Source organism: Mytilus edulis, chromosome 5 (genome assembly GCF_963676685.1).
Source record: "Mytilus edulis chromosome 5, xbMytEdul2.2, whole genome shotgun sequence".
Taxonomy (NCBI): domain Eukaryota; kingdom Metazoa; phylum Mollusca; class Bivalvia; order Mytilida; family Mytilidae; genus Mytilus; species Mytilus edulis.
Genome location: NC_092348.1, coordinates 23,596,575 through 23,615,472, shown reverse-complemented (window position 1 = coordinate 23,615,472; position 18,898 = coordinate 23,596,575). Strand labels below are relative to the sequence as shown.

Below are 18,898 nucleotides of genomic sequence, written 5' to 3'. Positions count from 1 at the left end.
GGTAGAGTCACATGTCTTCCGGTGGCTGGTTACCATAAGAACTAGCAAGCTGATAATTCAGTCAAGTACATAGCAGGGTTTATTTTCATATCCAATACACGTTTAATTCGTCACTGACCTTAAAACTAATCTGCAGCAAGGCTATTACTTACTGTTTTTGTCACTGAACTTAAAACAGCAATCTACAGCAAGGTTATTACTTAGTGTTTTTGTCACTGAACTTAAAACAGCAATTTGAGCAAGGCTATTACTTAGTGTTTTTGTCACTGAACTTTAAACAGCAATCTACAGCAAGGCTATTACTTAGTGTTTTTGTCACTGAACTTAAAACTGCAATCTGCAGCAAGGCTATTACTTAACCCCTTCCTGTTCCCATCGGTACTCTGGTACCGATGGGCTATATTTTTGGGCAACTAGCTTGCGTAAAGTATTGAATCTTTGACATTTGTTGACGTACAGATGTGGTTGATGGCTCAAATCAATCCCCTATATCACAGCTGGGTGATTCGTAGTGCCTAAAACCTCTTCAGAGTACAGTTTGGTATCAAATCGCCCCTAACGGACAACGTTTTCTCTTGTGAAAACCGTGTTTTTTTTTAAATTTTGAACACAATATTTCCGTAGAGTATTGGAACATATACTGTTGATTTTGGGGGCAATATAACTTTTTTTTATTAACTTCGCCGTGTATTTTTGAAGGAAACTATTCATAGTATGATTAAAACTTGTACGCAAGTCAAATAAGTGATTGCTAGTGTACCAAACGCAATCATTCACTTGAAATGCATTCTTAATTTGTGGTCAGTACTTTCCAAATTAATTGAAAAAAAGACAAAAACAGACAAAAAGTCATGAAATTTTTTTTCGAAGTTGAAATAGATGTAACAGAACATTGTTTCTGAAGTGCCTGGTTATGGTAAAGCCGAAAACACTTTTATTGAAATAAAGAAACCGGTAAGAGTTAAGAAAAAAATGGCAGACTAAAGTATGATATTATCCTATATTTGCTCAAAATGATGGGATTTATAACAATAATATGTTATATCGAGACTTAATTTCTAAACGAAAACTGACTGATTTTTTGTTTTCCCTACACTTCGTTAATGGAACAGTTAACTATGCTCTTCAACTTTGTATTTATTTGGCTTTTTAACTATTTTGATCTGAGCGTCACTGATGAGTCTTATGTAGACGAAACGCGCGTCTGGCGTATGAATTATAATCCTGGTACTTTTGATAACTATTAACTACTAAACTTTCAATATTTTAAACTGGAACTCCCGTGGTTCAGTGGGAAGCTGCACTAGCCCACAGCAGGTAGATTGCATGTTCGAACCTCAAAGCCGGAGGTGAAAAAATAATTTCCTATATTAAATGTAACTTAACTTAACTTTACTTTCAATTTCGAAAAGAGGGTCATGAATACATACAAAACTCAATTTAAAAACAATGTTTGTATGTTTTTAAATAATGTGTGTCCTAATTGCACCCCCCACTCTTAAAATTAAACATCATAGGCCCAAAACACCAAAGTAATCATTGGTAATTCATTGAAACTTTACTTTTAAAGTCAAAATTATATTTGCTGCTTGAATAAACATAATTTAACCTAAAATTTTTGTCAAGGATAAGATTTTTGACGAAAAAACGGCTGAACTCCGTTATTTTGCATATTGCGAGCATCAACGTTTGGAAGGCATACAGCACGTATTTTCTCAAACTATACCATAATGGTAACTTTCCTGTTTTTATCATTTTTAGGACATTGCTTTGACACCAAAACTATATCCTATTAGCCATTATAAAAGTCTCCAAACGACCATTTTCGCAAGATTTTTGTATTTTTTTACTTTTTTTCCGCAAGTCACGTGACTTTTGGACAGATAACACGTGACTTCAAAAGACAAAATTTCTGATATAATTATTTCTTTGAAATATTTAATCAATTATCTCTCAAATGGACCCAAAACCACCTTTGTGTAAGCTTCAGTGCGAATGCTATATACGATTGAACTTTGCTAGTGTCTTTCCATAAGTTTACGTCCAATTTGGCGGAACGTGAAAGGGTTAATGTTTTTGTCATTGAACTTTAAACAGCAATCTACAGCAAGGCTATTACTTAGTGTTTTTGTCACTGAACTTTAAACAGCAATCTACAGCAAGGCTATTACTTAGTGTTTTTGTCACTGAACTTAAAACTGCAATCTGCAGCAAGGCTATTACTTAGTGTTTTTGTCATTGAACTTAAAACAGCAATCTGGAGCAAGGCTATTACTTAGTGTTTTTGTCACTGAACTTAAAACAGGAATCTACAGCAAGGCTATTACTTAGTGTTTTTGTCACTGAACTTAAAACAGCAATTTGAGCAAGGCTATTACTTAGTGTTTTTGTCACTGAACTTAAAACAGCAATCTACAGCAAGGCTATACTTAATGTTTTTGTCACTGAACTTAAAACAGCAATCTGCAGCAAGGCTATTACTTAGTGTTTTTGTCACTGAACTTAAAACAGCAATCTACAGCCAGGCTATTACTTAGTGTTTTTGTCACTGAACTTAAAACAGGAATCTACAGCAAGGCTATTACTTAATGTTTTTGTCACTGAACTTAAAACAGCAATCTGCAGCAAGGCTATTTCTTAGAATTATTGTCTTTGAAATAAAACAGCAATCTGCAGCAAGGCTATTTCTTAGTGTTATTGTAACTGAACTTAAAACAGCAATCTGCAGCAAGGCTATTTCTTAGGGTTATTGTCTTTAAACTTACAACAGATATCTGCTACCATGATTTACTTCTTGTTATTGTCTATGAATTTAAAACAGCAATCTGCAGCAAGGTGAAATGGTTGCTCCCATAAAGTTGTGCTAAACACAATGTGTTAACTTATTACAGATTTTGACTACGGAGTAATAAGATGATTTACACATGGCATACAATTTTGTTGCAAGTCATTTCGACACATCTCGATAATTTTGAGTTTGAGTACTAAGTAAAATGACGAGAGTTTATTATATGGGGAGGACATGACAAGTTTTTACTTTCGAGTAATATAACGAGTACCACCAGGTGGGTGAGCAGGATATTCTCACACTGGCTTTTACAACAGATTAATGTGATGAATTTTTCTTAATCGAAATCTACAATATAGTATACTTTGAATGTTTACATGATATTTGAGAATGATTTTCGGATATTTTTTAATGATAATCTAGTGTGCAGCGCATAGAACAACAGCTGCAGCTCAGTAATTCTAGCATTAGTCGATTGTAGTGTGATTCGGATTTCAGTTGGGGTTACTATGAAAAAATCAATTCAAATTATCGGCATTGGAAATCCTAATAAAAATGTAATTCCATGATTGTGTTATGACACATGAGACTACTAACTATAACACAGGTCTCAGATGACATATATAAAAAGATTTTCACAATTATTTGCAGTAGTTAACAAATTTAATATAATAAATATTCAACAGATAAAACCATCACAAATTGTTTGATCAGTACCCTGCAGTCATATTACTGGCAAATATAAAAATATCTTTAAAGCTAAAAATTCGAATCATCTAACGTCATCGATTGACGGATAAACAATCAAACGCATACAGTCAGCAGTAGCCCCTTGGGCTATTGAGGCGAATTCATCCATCTTTTCGTATGCAGCTACATGATTATAATGTATGTTGCAAGTTTACAACTAAGATCAAGTTTTCACAAGAAAATGTATTTTTTTCCGAAACGAAAATGAAGTACTCAGTAAACATACTAGTACAGAACTTCTTCAACCGAGTTAAATATTGAACGAAACTTTTCTTCCATGTTGTATTCTGTCCTTGGTGCTAACGGGTTTTCCCATTGATTTACATCGTTAAACTGACCTATGTCCATTTCAGTATCAGGATAATTTTCTTCTAGTAACGAAACTTTTTCTTCTGGTGCGGACGATAAACTTGACGCACGCGTAAACGGTACTCTTTGTAAGATACTTTCAGTTTTATCTTTGGTTACTGCTTCAGAATTTGCAAATTTAGAAAAGTAAATATCATTGTGTAAACTAGAGAAGTAATCTTCAATCTTTTGTCCTTCTAATGCTGTAGATGTGTATAAATTTTGCATTGTTTTTGGAACATATCCATACATACTTTCAACATTATTTACGTCACTATGGGGTCTCTTAGGACGGTTATTGTCAATAAATAGACTAGGTACTTTCATGTGTGTGAAATTATCACTATGTTTATGTTCATATGGATCGAAAGATGATTGTTCACTGTCGCGAAGTGCTGGGGAATGTGGGTCTGTATTAAATATGTCCTGAATACGCCTTCTTTTGTTAGGAACATCATTTTGAGGTGGTTTCTCTGTGGGTTGTGTGGCCTCGTTTGCAGTAACGGATTGTGTATCTTGAAAATGTCCAGTATCGTCCAATAACTTCCGCCTTTGTAAAGTTACAACATTCCCTTTATTACGCCTCCTTTGTCTTTGTTTATTTTTAGATTGTCCAGAAGAAAATCTTCTCCGGGGAAAGCAAATCATGTTCCAGAAAGAAGACATATTATGCACTGCCTCTATGAGTAAATCCTGATTTTCACTGTCAATGTCTAACTTTCAGAATCTATATATCAGTTGCTCCGTGTTCAACCTATTAATAAAATATAACAAAAGTTTTAATAAAAAAACTGAAAGAAATAAAATCTTTAAAAAGGGTAAATAAAGATGTCATGCTATGTAATGATATATAAAATAACTTTTATGTTGTTGTATTTTCCTCTTTTTATCGCTGTCCCGCATACGTATATCGCACATTCCCCTTTCTTCATCATCAACTCTAAAAATGCGTAAAATATTTGCCACTGGACGTTTAAGTTGACATATTTATTCAATGACCTATGAATGTTTCTTTAGTTCTGCATGATAATTGATTTGTAGTTAGCTGTCGGGTATGTGTTACATAAAGGCAAAACGACGTTACGATATTAACTTTTTTCATAGAATATTTTTATGAACATATTAGTAGAAGTGTTTTCTGATACGGGCAAGCATACCACATCTTCTTATCTTTACAGTATGTCGATATTTGGAACCCATACAAAAATAAAACAATGCCAAAGAAATAAAAAGCGTCAAAAAATGATCAAAAACAAATTAAGTACAACAGAACTAATAAACAGCTGCGCCATGATCGCATGATACGCCCGATGTCTTCTGTGGAAGTTTTATGCAATAATCATAAATAGTTTCTGAGGAAGTTTTAAGCAATAACCATTTATTGTTTTTGAGACACTGCGGGACATGTGAAACCCCCCACCCTGTTTTTTTTTACAAATATCACTAAAATAAAATTTTGAATCGAACCAAAAAGTATACAGATCTTTAAATTAGTATAACAAAGAAGTGTGTACAGTTTCAAGCAATAATCATAAATTGTTTTTGAGATACGGCGCGACATGTAAAAAAAAACCTCCCCTTTTTTACAAAACACTCAATAACTCAAAAATAAAATTTTGAGTCATCACCAAAAAGTATACAGATCTTTAGATTAATATAACAAAGAAGTGTGTAAAGTTTTAAGCAATAATCATAAATCGTTTTTGAGATACGGCGCGACATGTAAAAAACCCCTCCCCCTTTTTTACAAAATACTCAATAACTTAAAAATGAAATTTTGAATCATCACCAAAAAGTATGCAGATCTTTAGATTAATATAACAAAAAAGTGTGTAAAGTTTTAAGCAATAATCACAAATCGTTTTTGAGATACGGCGCGACATGTAAAAAAAACCTCCCCCTTTTTTACAAAATACTCAAAAACTCAAAAATGAAATTTTGAATCATCACCAAAAAGTATACAGATATTAAGATTAATATAACTAAGAAGTATGTAAAGTTTTAAGCAATAATCAAGAAACGTTTTTGAGATACGGTGCGACATGTGAAAAAACACACACCCCTGTTTTAGTTACAAAGTGCCGTAACTCAAAAAGTTTAAATCTTATTTTCACCAAAAAGTGTACAGATCATTTGACCATCATAAGAAACAACTATATTAAGTTTCATGAATAAGTTGTTCTCAAGTTACGGTGCGACATGTTTACGCCGGACAGACGGACGGACAGACGGACAGACGGACGGTACGACGGACGGACGGACGGACGGACAGACGGACGGACACCGGACATTTGTATACCATAATACGTCCCGTCAAAATTTTGACGGGCGTATAAAAACCAAAAAGCCTATTGTATTTTATCACCATGCACTTTGTTCATTGAACCCGGTCTCCCCCTTAATTTATTAGACATAAGTATAACATTTTCTCATTCTTTATTTGTATCTATGTTATATTAATCCGCTTATTTACAAAAATGTGGTTATATTTTTTTTCTCATATTCGTAATATCTTTCAGAAAACGTAATGTCTATTCCACTTTGTTGAAAATAGATTACCGTATCTATGTAAAACTATAATATATATATATGATTTAGCATAAACCATGGCGACTGTGTGAATCGAATGCTCGTCTCATAATCACCCGTACTAAAAAAAAGTCAATTTAGTAATGCGACTTAGAAATTTTACTAGTGTGTGTTTTACACAACAACAAAAAAAAAAAGAATTCTGGCTTACCTAATTTTACCTGATGAAATCCGCCATTTTGATGCTGATTTCGCGAGACAAATATCATGATCAACAGAAACATTATCGGAAAAGTGTTGTGTTGAATTATTAATTACTTGGCGCTCAATATTTCATACATCAATACACAAAAGTTGACAATAAATTCTATTTTATATCAATAATGTAAATATTCTGGAAATGAATTACTGATTGAGTTAAACATACATACCTGATACCAGGTATTGAATACTAATACACTGATATACATGTTTATAGACTATATATTTATGAAAGATTTGATTCTTTTGTAGGCTCAAGGACTTTAGGATAAATAGACATTTAACTTTGAATATAAAGAAAAAATTACATAAAAATCCTTTCAAATATATTTGTATTTCTGATCGGCTCCTTAGGTCTATTTAATTGTATCAATTTTTAAGTGCTCCTTATAATTCAATGACCGTTATCATGACTTTTTTCGTGGATTCCAGGTTATTATAGTGAGCCTGCGAAGGAACCAAACTATACAAGAATTACAAAACAAATGTGGTTTGATCATTGTAATTGCAATTGAGACAACTCTCCACCAGAGACCAAAGACGTTTAAGTTTTAAAACAACTATTGGTCATCGTAAGGTCAACAAGCATACCGACACCGCTATACTCATAGCTAAAAGAGGCCCAGAAAATGACAAATGAACAATGATTCAAACGAGAAAACTACCGGCCTGATTTGTGTAGTAACAATACACGAAAAATAGATACGATATACAGCATCAACTTCCACTATATTACCCACAAACACACACACAACAGTTTCACTTTTCACACAAGCCCTACCTTATTTTGATAGTCATGTCATCAGTAAGGCTAGCGTATCTTGGCAGACTATAAAGAGTTATATATTATTGGTATAAAATCAGAAAAATGGGAGAAAACAATTCATTGTTGTTTTTACTTTCCGTCTTCATAATTTGTTAAAGACAGGTGAAAATAAAATATTCTAACTCATAAATTGAAATAAACTGAATGATGCCATGACGAAAAACGAAAAGACAAATAACAGTGCACGAAACATGCACTACATAGAAAACTAAACACTGAGCAGTCAGAACTTGTTTATTTACATCGATGTGAAGTTAAATTACTGTCCCATTAACTTTTTATAAATAAAAGGGGAACGGATACAAATCAAACGACACATGTCATCATAAGCTGACCTCGTACGGGTCAGCATACATAAGTTATCCTCAACATAAAACAAATACTCTGTAAACTTACCCAAATATGGAAAATTTGTGAATAAATTTATCAAAAAACTGAAATTACCCAAAACAAGGATTTGTTAGTAGTATACAAATACTTGCCCAAAACAAACTATAAATAGAAATAGAAATATAGCAAACTAAACCTTTGTCGTGTAGATTTACAAATAATTATAATATGTACTATGTTATTTTCATATACTATTACGGGGGCGTTTAACTACTATCCATTGGGGACTTGCGTGGACGGCTATGTTATTCACCTTTTTTTTTAATTTAAAACTGAATCAAAGAGTTTCACACATTTTTTCGATCTGCCCCCAAGGCTTATAGATCAAATGGAGTTTTAATTTATAGTTTTAAGAAAAATGTTACTGCTGCTTGATAACATTAGGTAATTTCGTGCGATAAAATTAAAATGAGATATTCAGTAAACTGCGATTTTTAACTTTATAGGTACATATATAATGAGAATTCTATAACTCATTCATCTTAAGTAATATAAATTATTTGTTGAACACGTATATAAATTTTGACTAATTTATCTATTCTGGTCCTAATTTAAGTACATGTATTTGTAAATATGAAATACCATTTTTTCAATGTTTACACGTACATCCCGTTATTCATTCATAGAAACTCTGAAGTGGTCAGTTATTTATCAATAGGAAAAAAAGAATATTTACCTATATTTTTGAAAATTAGCATGTACTGACTCACCTGAATTATACAAACGTCTGAATTTGCTCTCCTTTCTTAAATTTACAAATAATCAAAATGTCCTTCCAAGTAAACAGAATGTGTATCAAGATTTAGATTGTTGATATAATACAGCTATTTCTACACAGTATTTGTATTATGACGACATTTTTATTCATGGATATTTATTAAATGTCTCGAGGGTTTCGAATCTTTTTAATATATTCATTGATCCGTACCACACATAAAGAGGATTTAACTAGAAGTTATTTCGGTCAATAAAATTGTTTTTAACTTCACGGATCATGTTTCCTTTTTTTAAATTTATTTATATCACTTGTATATTGTGACGTCATATAACGGATTAACAATTTTCGGTGTTTTCGACCAATCGTACTAAACAAAAAGTATATATGACTTAATTTAAAGTTTCATCTCTTAATGCTTCAAGAACATAAACAACTGTGTGATATTAAGTTGATTAAAAATACAGTTAAATGATGAAGATTTATGTACATATATATCACCGTATTAAGTAATGGGTTTAAAAAAGAAAAAGTTAGTATAAGCATTTCACGAAACTCAAAGGACAATTTTACAGTATTTCAATATCTACTTGAATTACAGTATTGCAGATTCATATGGGTACAAATTCATTTCTTACCTGATCGTATCGTATCAGTCTGTCTGAATTTGTTGGTCTTCTTCCCTTTCTCCTCCTCTTTTTCTTCTTCCGTTATGGTTTTTTTTATCATACAAGAATTTCCTGGCTATCAAATAAAATTTCAAGTCGATATATAAAGTTAAACAAATTTGATAAACGCTCCAACAAAATGATTTAAAAGATGTTATAATATTTGTGGCCGGTGTTGACGCACATTTCCAAAAACTGACTATAAATTATATTTAAGAAGTACATAAAACGTAATAATTAACATGTTGCTAGGGATTAAGTCATTAATGTTGCTAGGGATTAAGTAATTAATGTTCATTGTCATCAATTTTCGTTGACACGTAGAATGGAAACGAAATCAATTATTAGATTAGTAAAAACATACATTTTTAAACCAAAAGACAATTAAATTGAAAACAAGTATGTTCTAGCCTTGATGATTTATATCGTAGAGAACGTACAATGATAATGGAATAATGTGCATAAAATTGCTTTATCTTTTCCAGATAGAATCAAGTGTAGATTCATCCTAATTTCTTATAAAATTGCTTTCTCTTTTCCAGATTGTAGATTCATCCTTATTTCTTAAAAAAATGCCTTCTCTTTTCCAGATAGAATCAAGTGTAGATTCATCCTTATTTCTTACAAAATTGCTTTCTCTTTTCCAGATAGAATCAAGTGTAGATTCATTCTTATTTCTTAAAAAATGCTTTCTCTTTTCAAGATAGAATCAAGTGTAGATTCATCCTTATTTCTTATAAAATTGCTTTCTCTTTTCCAAATAGAATCAAGTGTAGATTCACCCTTATCTCTTATTTTTTATAAGTTTATTATTCAACCAAGCAGGTTTTCGCTATAAAGGGAAAGGGATATCGAAAATGCAGGCGAACGAATTAATACTGCGCTAAAATGGGTTCTAGTATCTGCGCCAAATTTTTCCCTTTTAGTTAATTTTCTCTCTCGCGTAAATGTCCTGCACCAGAAAGATGATAGTCCAAATAATTGGTATGTTTTTCGTATGGTCATAATAACAATACATCGACATGGGTGTCGTAAGTTTGGTGTTAAATGCTCACCAAGAAACAGCAACAATTTGCGGTCTACAACGTGATGATTTATTTCGACGATTTTCACCTGGTACACCACTTTTAAAAACAATAAAACGATGTTACTGACCCCATCATTATTTTACGTCATTCAAACTGCTTTTTTTTGCCAACAACATATAGTTTTTTTTTCCAATTAAATCTTTGTATTTAAAATTTGCTGATTTTAAGACTAGTTTTAGAACGTTTTTCGCCGAATTGATATGCTTTCTATATATATATAAACAGATGTTTATCTATTTTAAAAGAACTGGATTAGTATTTCTTCAGAAAAAAAAAGAGATCATGAAATGTATTATTTTTCGATTTTCAGTTAAAGTTCAACAAGGCAAGTTGTATTTTAAATTTTTAGAAAATCTGCTAGTGTACCTACATTACACTTAACTTTTGCAATATTTTTACAGCAGGCAAAATTTGCATAGTCCTTAATTGTTTTGCAAAGAAATAACACAACATTTGACTCTGTGATCTTGAATTACATAGATCCCAATATTTTTGTTACTTTTTTTTTAATTTCCTTCCTCACAACACCAGTAATAGAAAGAAAATATATTAGTTTACATTGATTATTTAGTAATTATAACATTAACGGTACCAATTTTCCTGCACCAGATGCGCATTTCGACAATACATGTCTCTTCAGTGATGCTCGTGGCCAAAATATTTGAAATCCAAAGCTTATATAAAAGATGAAGAGCTATAATCCAAAAGGTCCAAAAAGTATAGCCAAATCCGTGAAAGGAATCAGAGCTTTGCATGAGGGAGATACATTCCTTAATTTATAATAGTTTATAACATTTTGTAACAGCAAATTTTAATAACACAAAAAAATCCGTATTTTCATGCCAGTACCGAAGTACTGCATGGTTACTGGGCTGGTGATACCCTCGGGGACTAACAGTCCACCAGCAGAGGCATCGACCCAGTGGTAGTTATAACATTAACGGTACCAATTTTCTGCACCAGTTGCGCATTTCGTTGTTAACATAGTTTATACGGCGAAATATCTACTTTTTGATATGGGACGTGCTCTGCCGTCCCTCGGCCCCAGCTTGTCTGGAAAAACAGCCGTTGCACATCAGAACAATCTGTGAAACGTGGAGACCTCTGAAGATCCTCGCCACGTAAAAAATAAGAGGTTAAACACTAGAAAATATCCTGTAATCATATAAACTTTATAAAGATTTGAAATCATCTAATCCTCCTATTAAAACTCTTTTGCATTTATTTGATCACTGTATACAGCCTATTGTAACTTATGGTTGTGAAAATTGGGGTGTTATTAACATTACTTCTAAAAGGAAAAATTTGTCCCTTTATGACATATTTAAAGATTGGGAGTTTGAGAAGCTAAATTTAAAATTTTGTAAGTATATTATTGGTGTTACAAAGATGTGCACAAATGTAGCAGTCCTGTCTGAATTGGGTAGATATCCTCTTTATATAAATTTGCTAACACATATGTTTATGTATTGGCATAGACTAGAGAATTCTCCATCTGATTTATTGAAAAATGCTTATGCTGAGTTAAAAATGATAGAAAGTAAAGGTCAAACCAGTTCCAATAATTCATGGCTCTCTAATATCATTTTCTACAGTGAAAAATTGGGTATTGACCTAAATATATGTAAAAATCTAGGAAAAAATAAATTTAAAAACTTATTGAAAAAACAGCTCAAATTAAATTTTCAAAATGATTGGGAGAAAATGCGAGATTTTTATTTACAGAATCAAGGCAAATTGGACACTTATTTTTCATTCAAAAAGTCATTTGACTATGAAAATTATTTAGATTTAAAGCACCCACAAAACATTTATTAACAAAATACAGACTTAGCAATCACTGTTTAAGAATAGAAACTGGCAGACATGAACGAATTACCAATGTATGTGGTAAATATGAAATATTACCTCGACATGAGAGGATATGTTTATATTGTAATACAAATGGTATTGAAAATGAAATGCACTTTCTTCTGGAATGCCCTATTTACAATAACCTCAGAAGAGATATCACTGATTATATAAAAAAAATACCCCAGTTTAGATAGTTTAAATATAAATGATCTTTTTTCATGGATCATGATTAATGAAGATAGCAGATTTCTATCTATTTTATGTGCATACCTGGATAAGGCCTGCAACTAAGAAAATCAAAAAATTAGTTAGATACTCTAAAATATATCAAAATTATCTCCCCTTGACCACTGATCCTTTCTTCATGCATTTGAATTTCAATTATTATTTTATTTTTCTTTAATCACTCTGTCATGTTTATGTCATGTTGTAACTAATGTTATGCTCTTAATGGGCCCTTTAATTTGGAAAATAAAAAAAAAAATTGTATATTGTATATAAAGCATCAAAACAAATAAAAACATTGACAACAATAAGGCTTACCTCATCAGATGGATACATCTAACAAAAAACTATAATTATTTCAAGAAAATTATCAATGCATATGAGCATATGATATAAAAAAAAAAAAAAAGATGTGGTATGATTGCAAATGAGACATCTCTTCACAAGAGACCATGTGACACACAAATTAACAACTATAGGTCACTGTACGACCTTCAACAATGAGCAAAGCTCATACCGCATAGTTAGCTATAAAAGGTCCTGAAATGACAAATGTAGAACAATTCAAAGGAGAAAACTAACGGCCTAATTTATGTATAAAAAAAAAACAAAAAAACAAATATGTAACACTGCAACAAACGACAACCATTGAATTAAAGACTCCTGGCTTTGGACAGGCACATACATACAGAATGTGGCGAGGTTAAACATGTTAGCGGGACCCCAACCCTCCCCTTAACCTGGGACAGTGGTGTAACAGTACAACATAAGAACGAACAATACAAATCAGTTGAAAAAGGCTTAACTCATGAGATGGATACAAATAGAAATACATCTAGCAAAAACAGAGAGTGGACGTGACCGAGTACTTGTACATCCCATCAACAAAAAGATACTAAGTATAGATCTGAGAGTACTCGCAATTTCTGACAGCTAGTTCAAAGCCAATTACAACTAATAAAAAGTAATGCATCTGAAACTAAATTATCAATCATTACACATCCAGCATCCAATGGCACGGTAAACAACATCTCCGTAAAAATGAGGATGTGCTATCCCGTTTGAAATAAGTTTTCTACACGTAGAACCAAACTTCAAAACCAAATCTAGAATTTAGTAAAGATTTTAAAGGGAAATTCCGCGATTTTTTACTTATCATCTAATTATGTTCATCTTAACATAAAAAACACATTTGCAAAGTTTTAAATTTATATTCCTTCTAATAACGGAGAAAATCAAGTATTTGTAACTTTTTTGGTTGAATTCTCGAGTGGGTCGTGACGTATTAGCCCGATTTATTGAATTCTGGGAAAAAATAAAATCTGTTTAACTCTTATAGCTTATCGACAATATACGTAATTAAAAGCGCACAGCTGACGAATGGTCGAAGTTATAAACCACAATATAAGAATGAACGAAAGTGAATATGCATATATATACCGTTTTGTATTGATTGAATTAAACTCCTATAAAATTATCTCTAGTAAATGTTTTTGAATAAATTTAATTAATTATTGTTGAGATTTTTTTCATAAAATATTTATTGAACATTTTTACTGATATTGAACTGAAAATATTTCAGTTCTATTTACCGTTATTGTTTTGATAATCATTTCAATGCAACTAATGTGTGAGCAGAGTGTGTATATTATTTTGTAAAGGTCACTGTATATATCTCGGCTTGAGGTCAATTCGTTTACCTTGTAGCTATTTAGCCGCAGGTGTGAGTTCAAGCGTACACAGGTATAAATGTTGTTATTTGCCGGAAAGGATAAATAGAAAGGATTAGAGTATATGCTGTCTCTGTACCATTGTACTTTGGTTTACGAGAATAAAGATATATATGTCATGATGTTAATACACTAAGATTAAATACACGATGAGAATAAAGATACAATAATTAAATTGTGTAAATTAATTGAAAATAAAATTCAGATTCGTAATTCCGAAAGTGTATAAAAATAAAAGGAAACAATTTTTGATTACTTTCTTAGCGGCAATTGGCGTAAAGATTCAAATATGAAGCAAAAAATAGTAGTTTTAATCTTTAATAAAAACTAAATGCAATATTACCCAATTTGATATACCATTGTACATCTGTTTGATAGCATTGACTTTACCGGAATTTCTTAACTTGTATTCAAATCTGGCTGTGTTTAAATGCTAATAAAACTATTGCAATTTTAAAGTTTTTAATTGACAAAAAAATACAACATACAACATGCATAATTTTTTTTTAGTTTCTTTTTAACATTTTATTCTTACATAATTAAATTCATTTGACAATCATTTACACGAACTTTTTGTGAAAAGAATACTAATTATCTAAGCTAAGGCATTATATCTTTTGAGGATTTTTGAGGATTTTTTTTAAAATTCTATGGTTATAGTTGTGCAATGTTGAACATGATAGCCGTCATTAATCCAAATAAGTAATACAGTAGTTGTAATAAAAGTTATACTTTAGTCATGCATTACAGATATTGACGAATTTATAATAGTTCGTTCATACATCGTTGTTCATGAAACAATCATTATTAGTATACATGTAAGTTTCCTGACGTATAAGAGCCATTGAGGATGAGCTCCAGAGAAATCAGACTAGTTGCGTTTCGTTCGTTTGTTTGTTGGGAAAGGAGAGGAAATGCAACCGCTTGTACAGATAAACGACAGAATTACCATACAAGCATTTATAGTCAACACAATCAGAAAGAGTTCCCATCGTTAGACGGGGAATATGAAGGCTTCCAAGAATGAACAAGTGACATGTCTAATTCTGAACAGTTAGAGAACAGACTATCGACATCGAACGCTTGTTCTTGATATTTGAAACTGTATGCATATATATACGTATACCTTTATGATATAGTGATGAGTTCTGACAAAAACTAAATTCCTTCATGGTTATATCTTGCCATACGTTTATATTGGTTTGTAAGGTGATTACTCAAAATCGTTATTTGAAAATCCTGTTTGTGAGATGTAGATTCATTTCAATACAGAAATTTCGTCTATATATTTCACAAGTGTATAATACGGAGAAGCTCTGAAGGTTCATTACTCCCATTTTGTTTGGGTGTGAACCATCGATGTTTACAGCAATATCAAGGAATAAGGTGATGATGGTAGAAAGAACTATGGGCGTCATGTGGCAAATATTACATGCATATCGGACAATGAGTTGTCAATCTGTATGAAAAGTTTTCCAATACAACCATTTTATTGAGAAGGAATGTTTACATGCTATACTCTCGTACTAGTATTACAGGGTTCTTGTGGCGTTCACCTTAGACACACATCGTTTTAACGATGTTTAAAAAAAGACAGAACCAATTTAATGTCATATTTCCCTATTTTTTAAATATAACTAAAATTCTTTTATCTGACAAGAATATCCCTATTTAGCGAACAAGTAATTTATTCTTTTTTCGGTTATTGAATACCAAGAGAGAAAATAAATCCCGAAATTAATTTGAAACTTTGATACTCAAAAGTTTCCCAGCAAAATATTCACATCCCCTGGGGATAATTAGTGTTCGTCCAGTGGCATATATAACAATTGTGATGACGAATTCCTTCCTTTGTTTGAGAACAATCTTATTGAAATATAAATCTGTGATTTTCCTAGGTCCACAGCTTCAATGAACCAAAGCAAAAGTTATACATCGACCTGTATTTAAATCAAATTGGTTCTCTTCTTCTTTTGGTATACAACTGTAGTCTATCGACATTCGATGATTACATACTGTTGGCATACGTTGGCTAGTCTATTTACAACACTTTTACCCCTATTTATTCAAAATATATGTTTTTTTCTTATGTTCAATGTATACACGTATATATTTTAAATTGCGCTATAGTTCCGTAACTTTATATCCAGTCGTATAAACGAATCGTCGGCAAGTGCGTACATTTTTTTAAATCAATATTTCTGGTCTGTTCCAATCTGTCCTTCACTATTGACAATGACTATATATTACATTTTCCCAAATTCACCCTTGGAAAAAATATTTAAATAGATTTTAATTTCATCAAATCTTATTTTTTGGGTATTATTTATATATTATGAATTATATTCTTTACACCAGAAATGTTATTTATAAACAAGCGTATGAGTTTAGTAATGACAAGTAAGACAGAGTTGTATATTATACATCTGATAGTTCAAAATGGAAAGTTATAAGTTATAAGTTATCAGCCGTGTACACTGATCAATACCTGCAGAAGTGAAACGATGCATGAACTTGCAAGCCCGACAGGAAATCGCTTGAATACCTGGACGTGTCACCTCACACCCCTCACAATACCTTTGGAAGTAATACCTTTAGCCATGCTGGTGATCAGATAAGGGAAGATCAAAATTTAATTTGAAAAAAGTTTATTACTTTAAAGAATTATGAACAAATTAGATTTTCGAAAACAATTTTCACGGAACACTTATTTATGATTTCAACTTTGACTTTTCACCTAATTCCAATATCAACAGTTTAAAAACAACAGACCATGGTAATTTAAAAAAAGTAAGAATATTTTCCGTATCAAGTTAGTTAGTCGTATTAAACAACCGTACGATTGACAAGATATCGACACGCAATTACGACTACATCGGTTACTGTAGTTTTGTTTCTTTGTGGTTTATAGACATATCGTTTTTATTCATCGGGAAAGAAGACAAGATGGCGGATCTCGGAGAATTGATACTCTAAATTTAAAATCGATGGTGATCGCTTATCTAGCGGAATAAAACTTTAATATCGATGAATTTGAACATTTTTATACAGAATGAACATAATATCAATTTTTGATTTTTTTGCGAAGTTTCCCTTTAAGTGATTTGTGGTAACGAAATCCCTGACTTAATAATTTACCAATAATACCTAGATTTCGTTCATTAAAATCAAAAACTTTACAACAGACATGGGCGTAGCCGAGGTGTTGTGATATACAAACACCGTAAGATAGTGCCAAAGGAACATCACCATCAAAAAAAGGAAAATTAACAATAAGGAACGAAGTATGGAAAGCAAAACAAATACTTTTAAAATTATCAGTACATATGAGCATATAAATATCGAAAATAGATCAATATTTTTCGCTTGGGTTTGGATGACTTTTAGATAAAACGACCATCAACTCAATTAAATCAACAAAGCACTAAAATAACCTTTAATATTAAACTTTTTGGGGCAATTTTATCAAGTGAGATGTAAATATTTCTGTACTTAACTTTTAAATTTCACTTATTTTTTTTTTCATGTTAAGAATTCAATATCCTTATAAATGCATCAATATCCCATATCCCATTTACTTTTAGGACAAATATCCCATATCCCTAAAATTAAAATGGCAAATATCCCGTATCCCAATATGGATATAAAGTACTAAATGGTGGCCCCATTGCCGGCAATGCTATTTTTAGCAATTATCTCCTTAAAAGGCGCTTTTAATAAACTAATTATGGAAAACTGCTGTTGTCTAATTGAAGCTCGATATCTATTTGCGATTTTACCGCACTCAAATATATATGGTCCCATGGCTTTTCTTGGTGAATTTTGGGGTTTTTCACGATACTTGACGATTTCGCAGAAAAATTTCCCTAATTTTGAGCAACATAAAAAAAATATTTCCGGCCCTTCATACTATACATTTAAGGAAAAATTTGTGCTTGCATGAAACTTCATTCACAATGCTTTCCAGAAGAAAAATATATAAAAGATATAACAACCAATCACAGAGAGCCATCTATTTTTATCTCTATGTCATGTTCCCTTCATAAAATGGTCTAAAATGATGTAATTTTATTTGGTACATTGTAACCATATACCCTCATAGATTGTATTGTATTATATGTCTCTAAACAAAGAAACAGAACAAGTTTGGGATTTTAACACTACACTTGGCCGGCAAATTTGAAGCGGAATACTATATACTACAGCAATATCCAATCACATCAGAGACTTGTATCCCATAAATCGAGAACCAATTTAAATGTGTGATAATTGAGACAATCACAAACAAAATGAGAATTGTCTCTACATTTTCACACCACAAAAATGGAACAGAATAAACAATGGCAATTAACGGCCGGCAGTTACAAACTTGTTGTATCAAGGATTTGTATAGTAAGACTATACAAATCCTTGGTTGTATAAAAAAAAATTATAAAAAAAAACATGATTTTTTGCCTTAAGGTAAATCATTTGTACCGGAAATATAATGACAAGTATATAATAAGTGGCACACTAATTGGTGAATCGATTATATTTTTTTGGAATCTAAATTATTTGAAAAACTTATTTCTTTTTGGGACTTGACAGGTCCGCGTTCAGTATTTTAGGGTCTCACTAATTAGCGACAACAAGCGTCAAGAAGCGACAACAAGCGTCAACAAGCGACAAGAAGCGACAACAAGAATTATTTTAGCGACAACAAGCGACAAGAAGACTATTTAGCGAC

At 31.7% G+C, this 18,898-nt stretch overlaps 1 protein-coding gene across 3 annotated transcripts; it reads right to left on the bottom strand.

Moving 5' to 3' along the window:
• Nucleotides 1-3,429: 3,429 nt before the first annotated feature.
• On the bottom strand, nt 3,430-9,353 carry LOC139523220 (uncharacterized). 3 transcript variants are annotated; one of them, XM_071317062.1, is made up of 2 exons: nt 9,246-9,353; nt 3,430-4,640 (listed from the first exon to the last, which is right to left on the bottom strand). In XM_071317062.1, the coding sequence occupies exon 2, from the start codon at nt 4,550-4,552 to the stop codon at nt 3,764-3,766; it is 789 nt and encodes a 262-aa protein (XP_071173163.1). In that variant the 5' UTR covers nt 4,553-4,640; nt 9,246-9,353; the 3' UTR covers nt 3,430-3,763. The 3 variants fall into 3 exon arrangements, with proteins under 3 accessions (XP_071173163.1, XP_071173161.1, XP_071173162.1); XM_071317060.1 differs by lacking the exon at nt 9,246-9,353 and adding an exon at nt 8,603-8,800; XM_071317061.1 differs by lacking the exon at nt 9,246-9,353 and adding an exon at nt 6,627-6,764.
• Between the last annotated feature and the right edge of the window lie 9,545 nt (nt 9,354-18,898).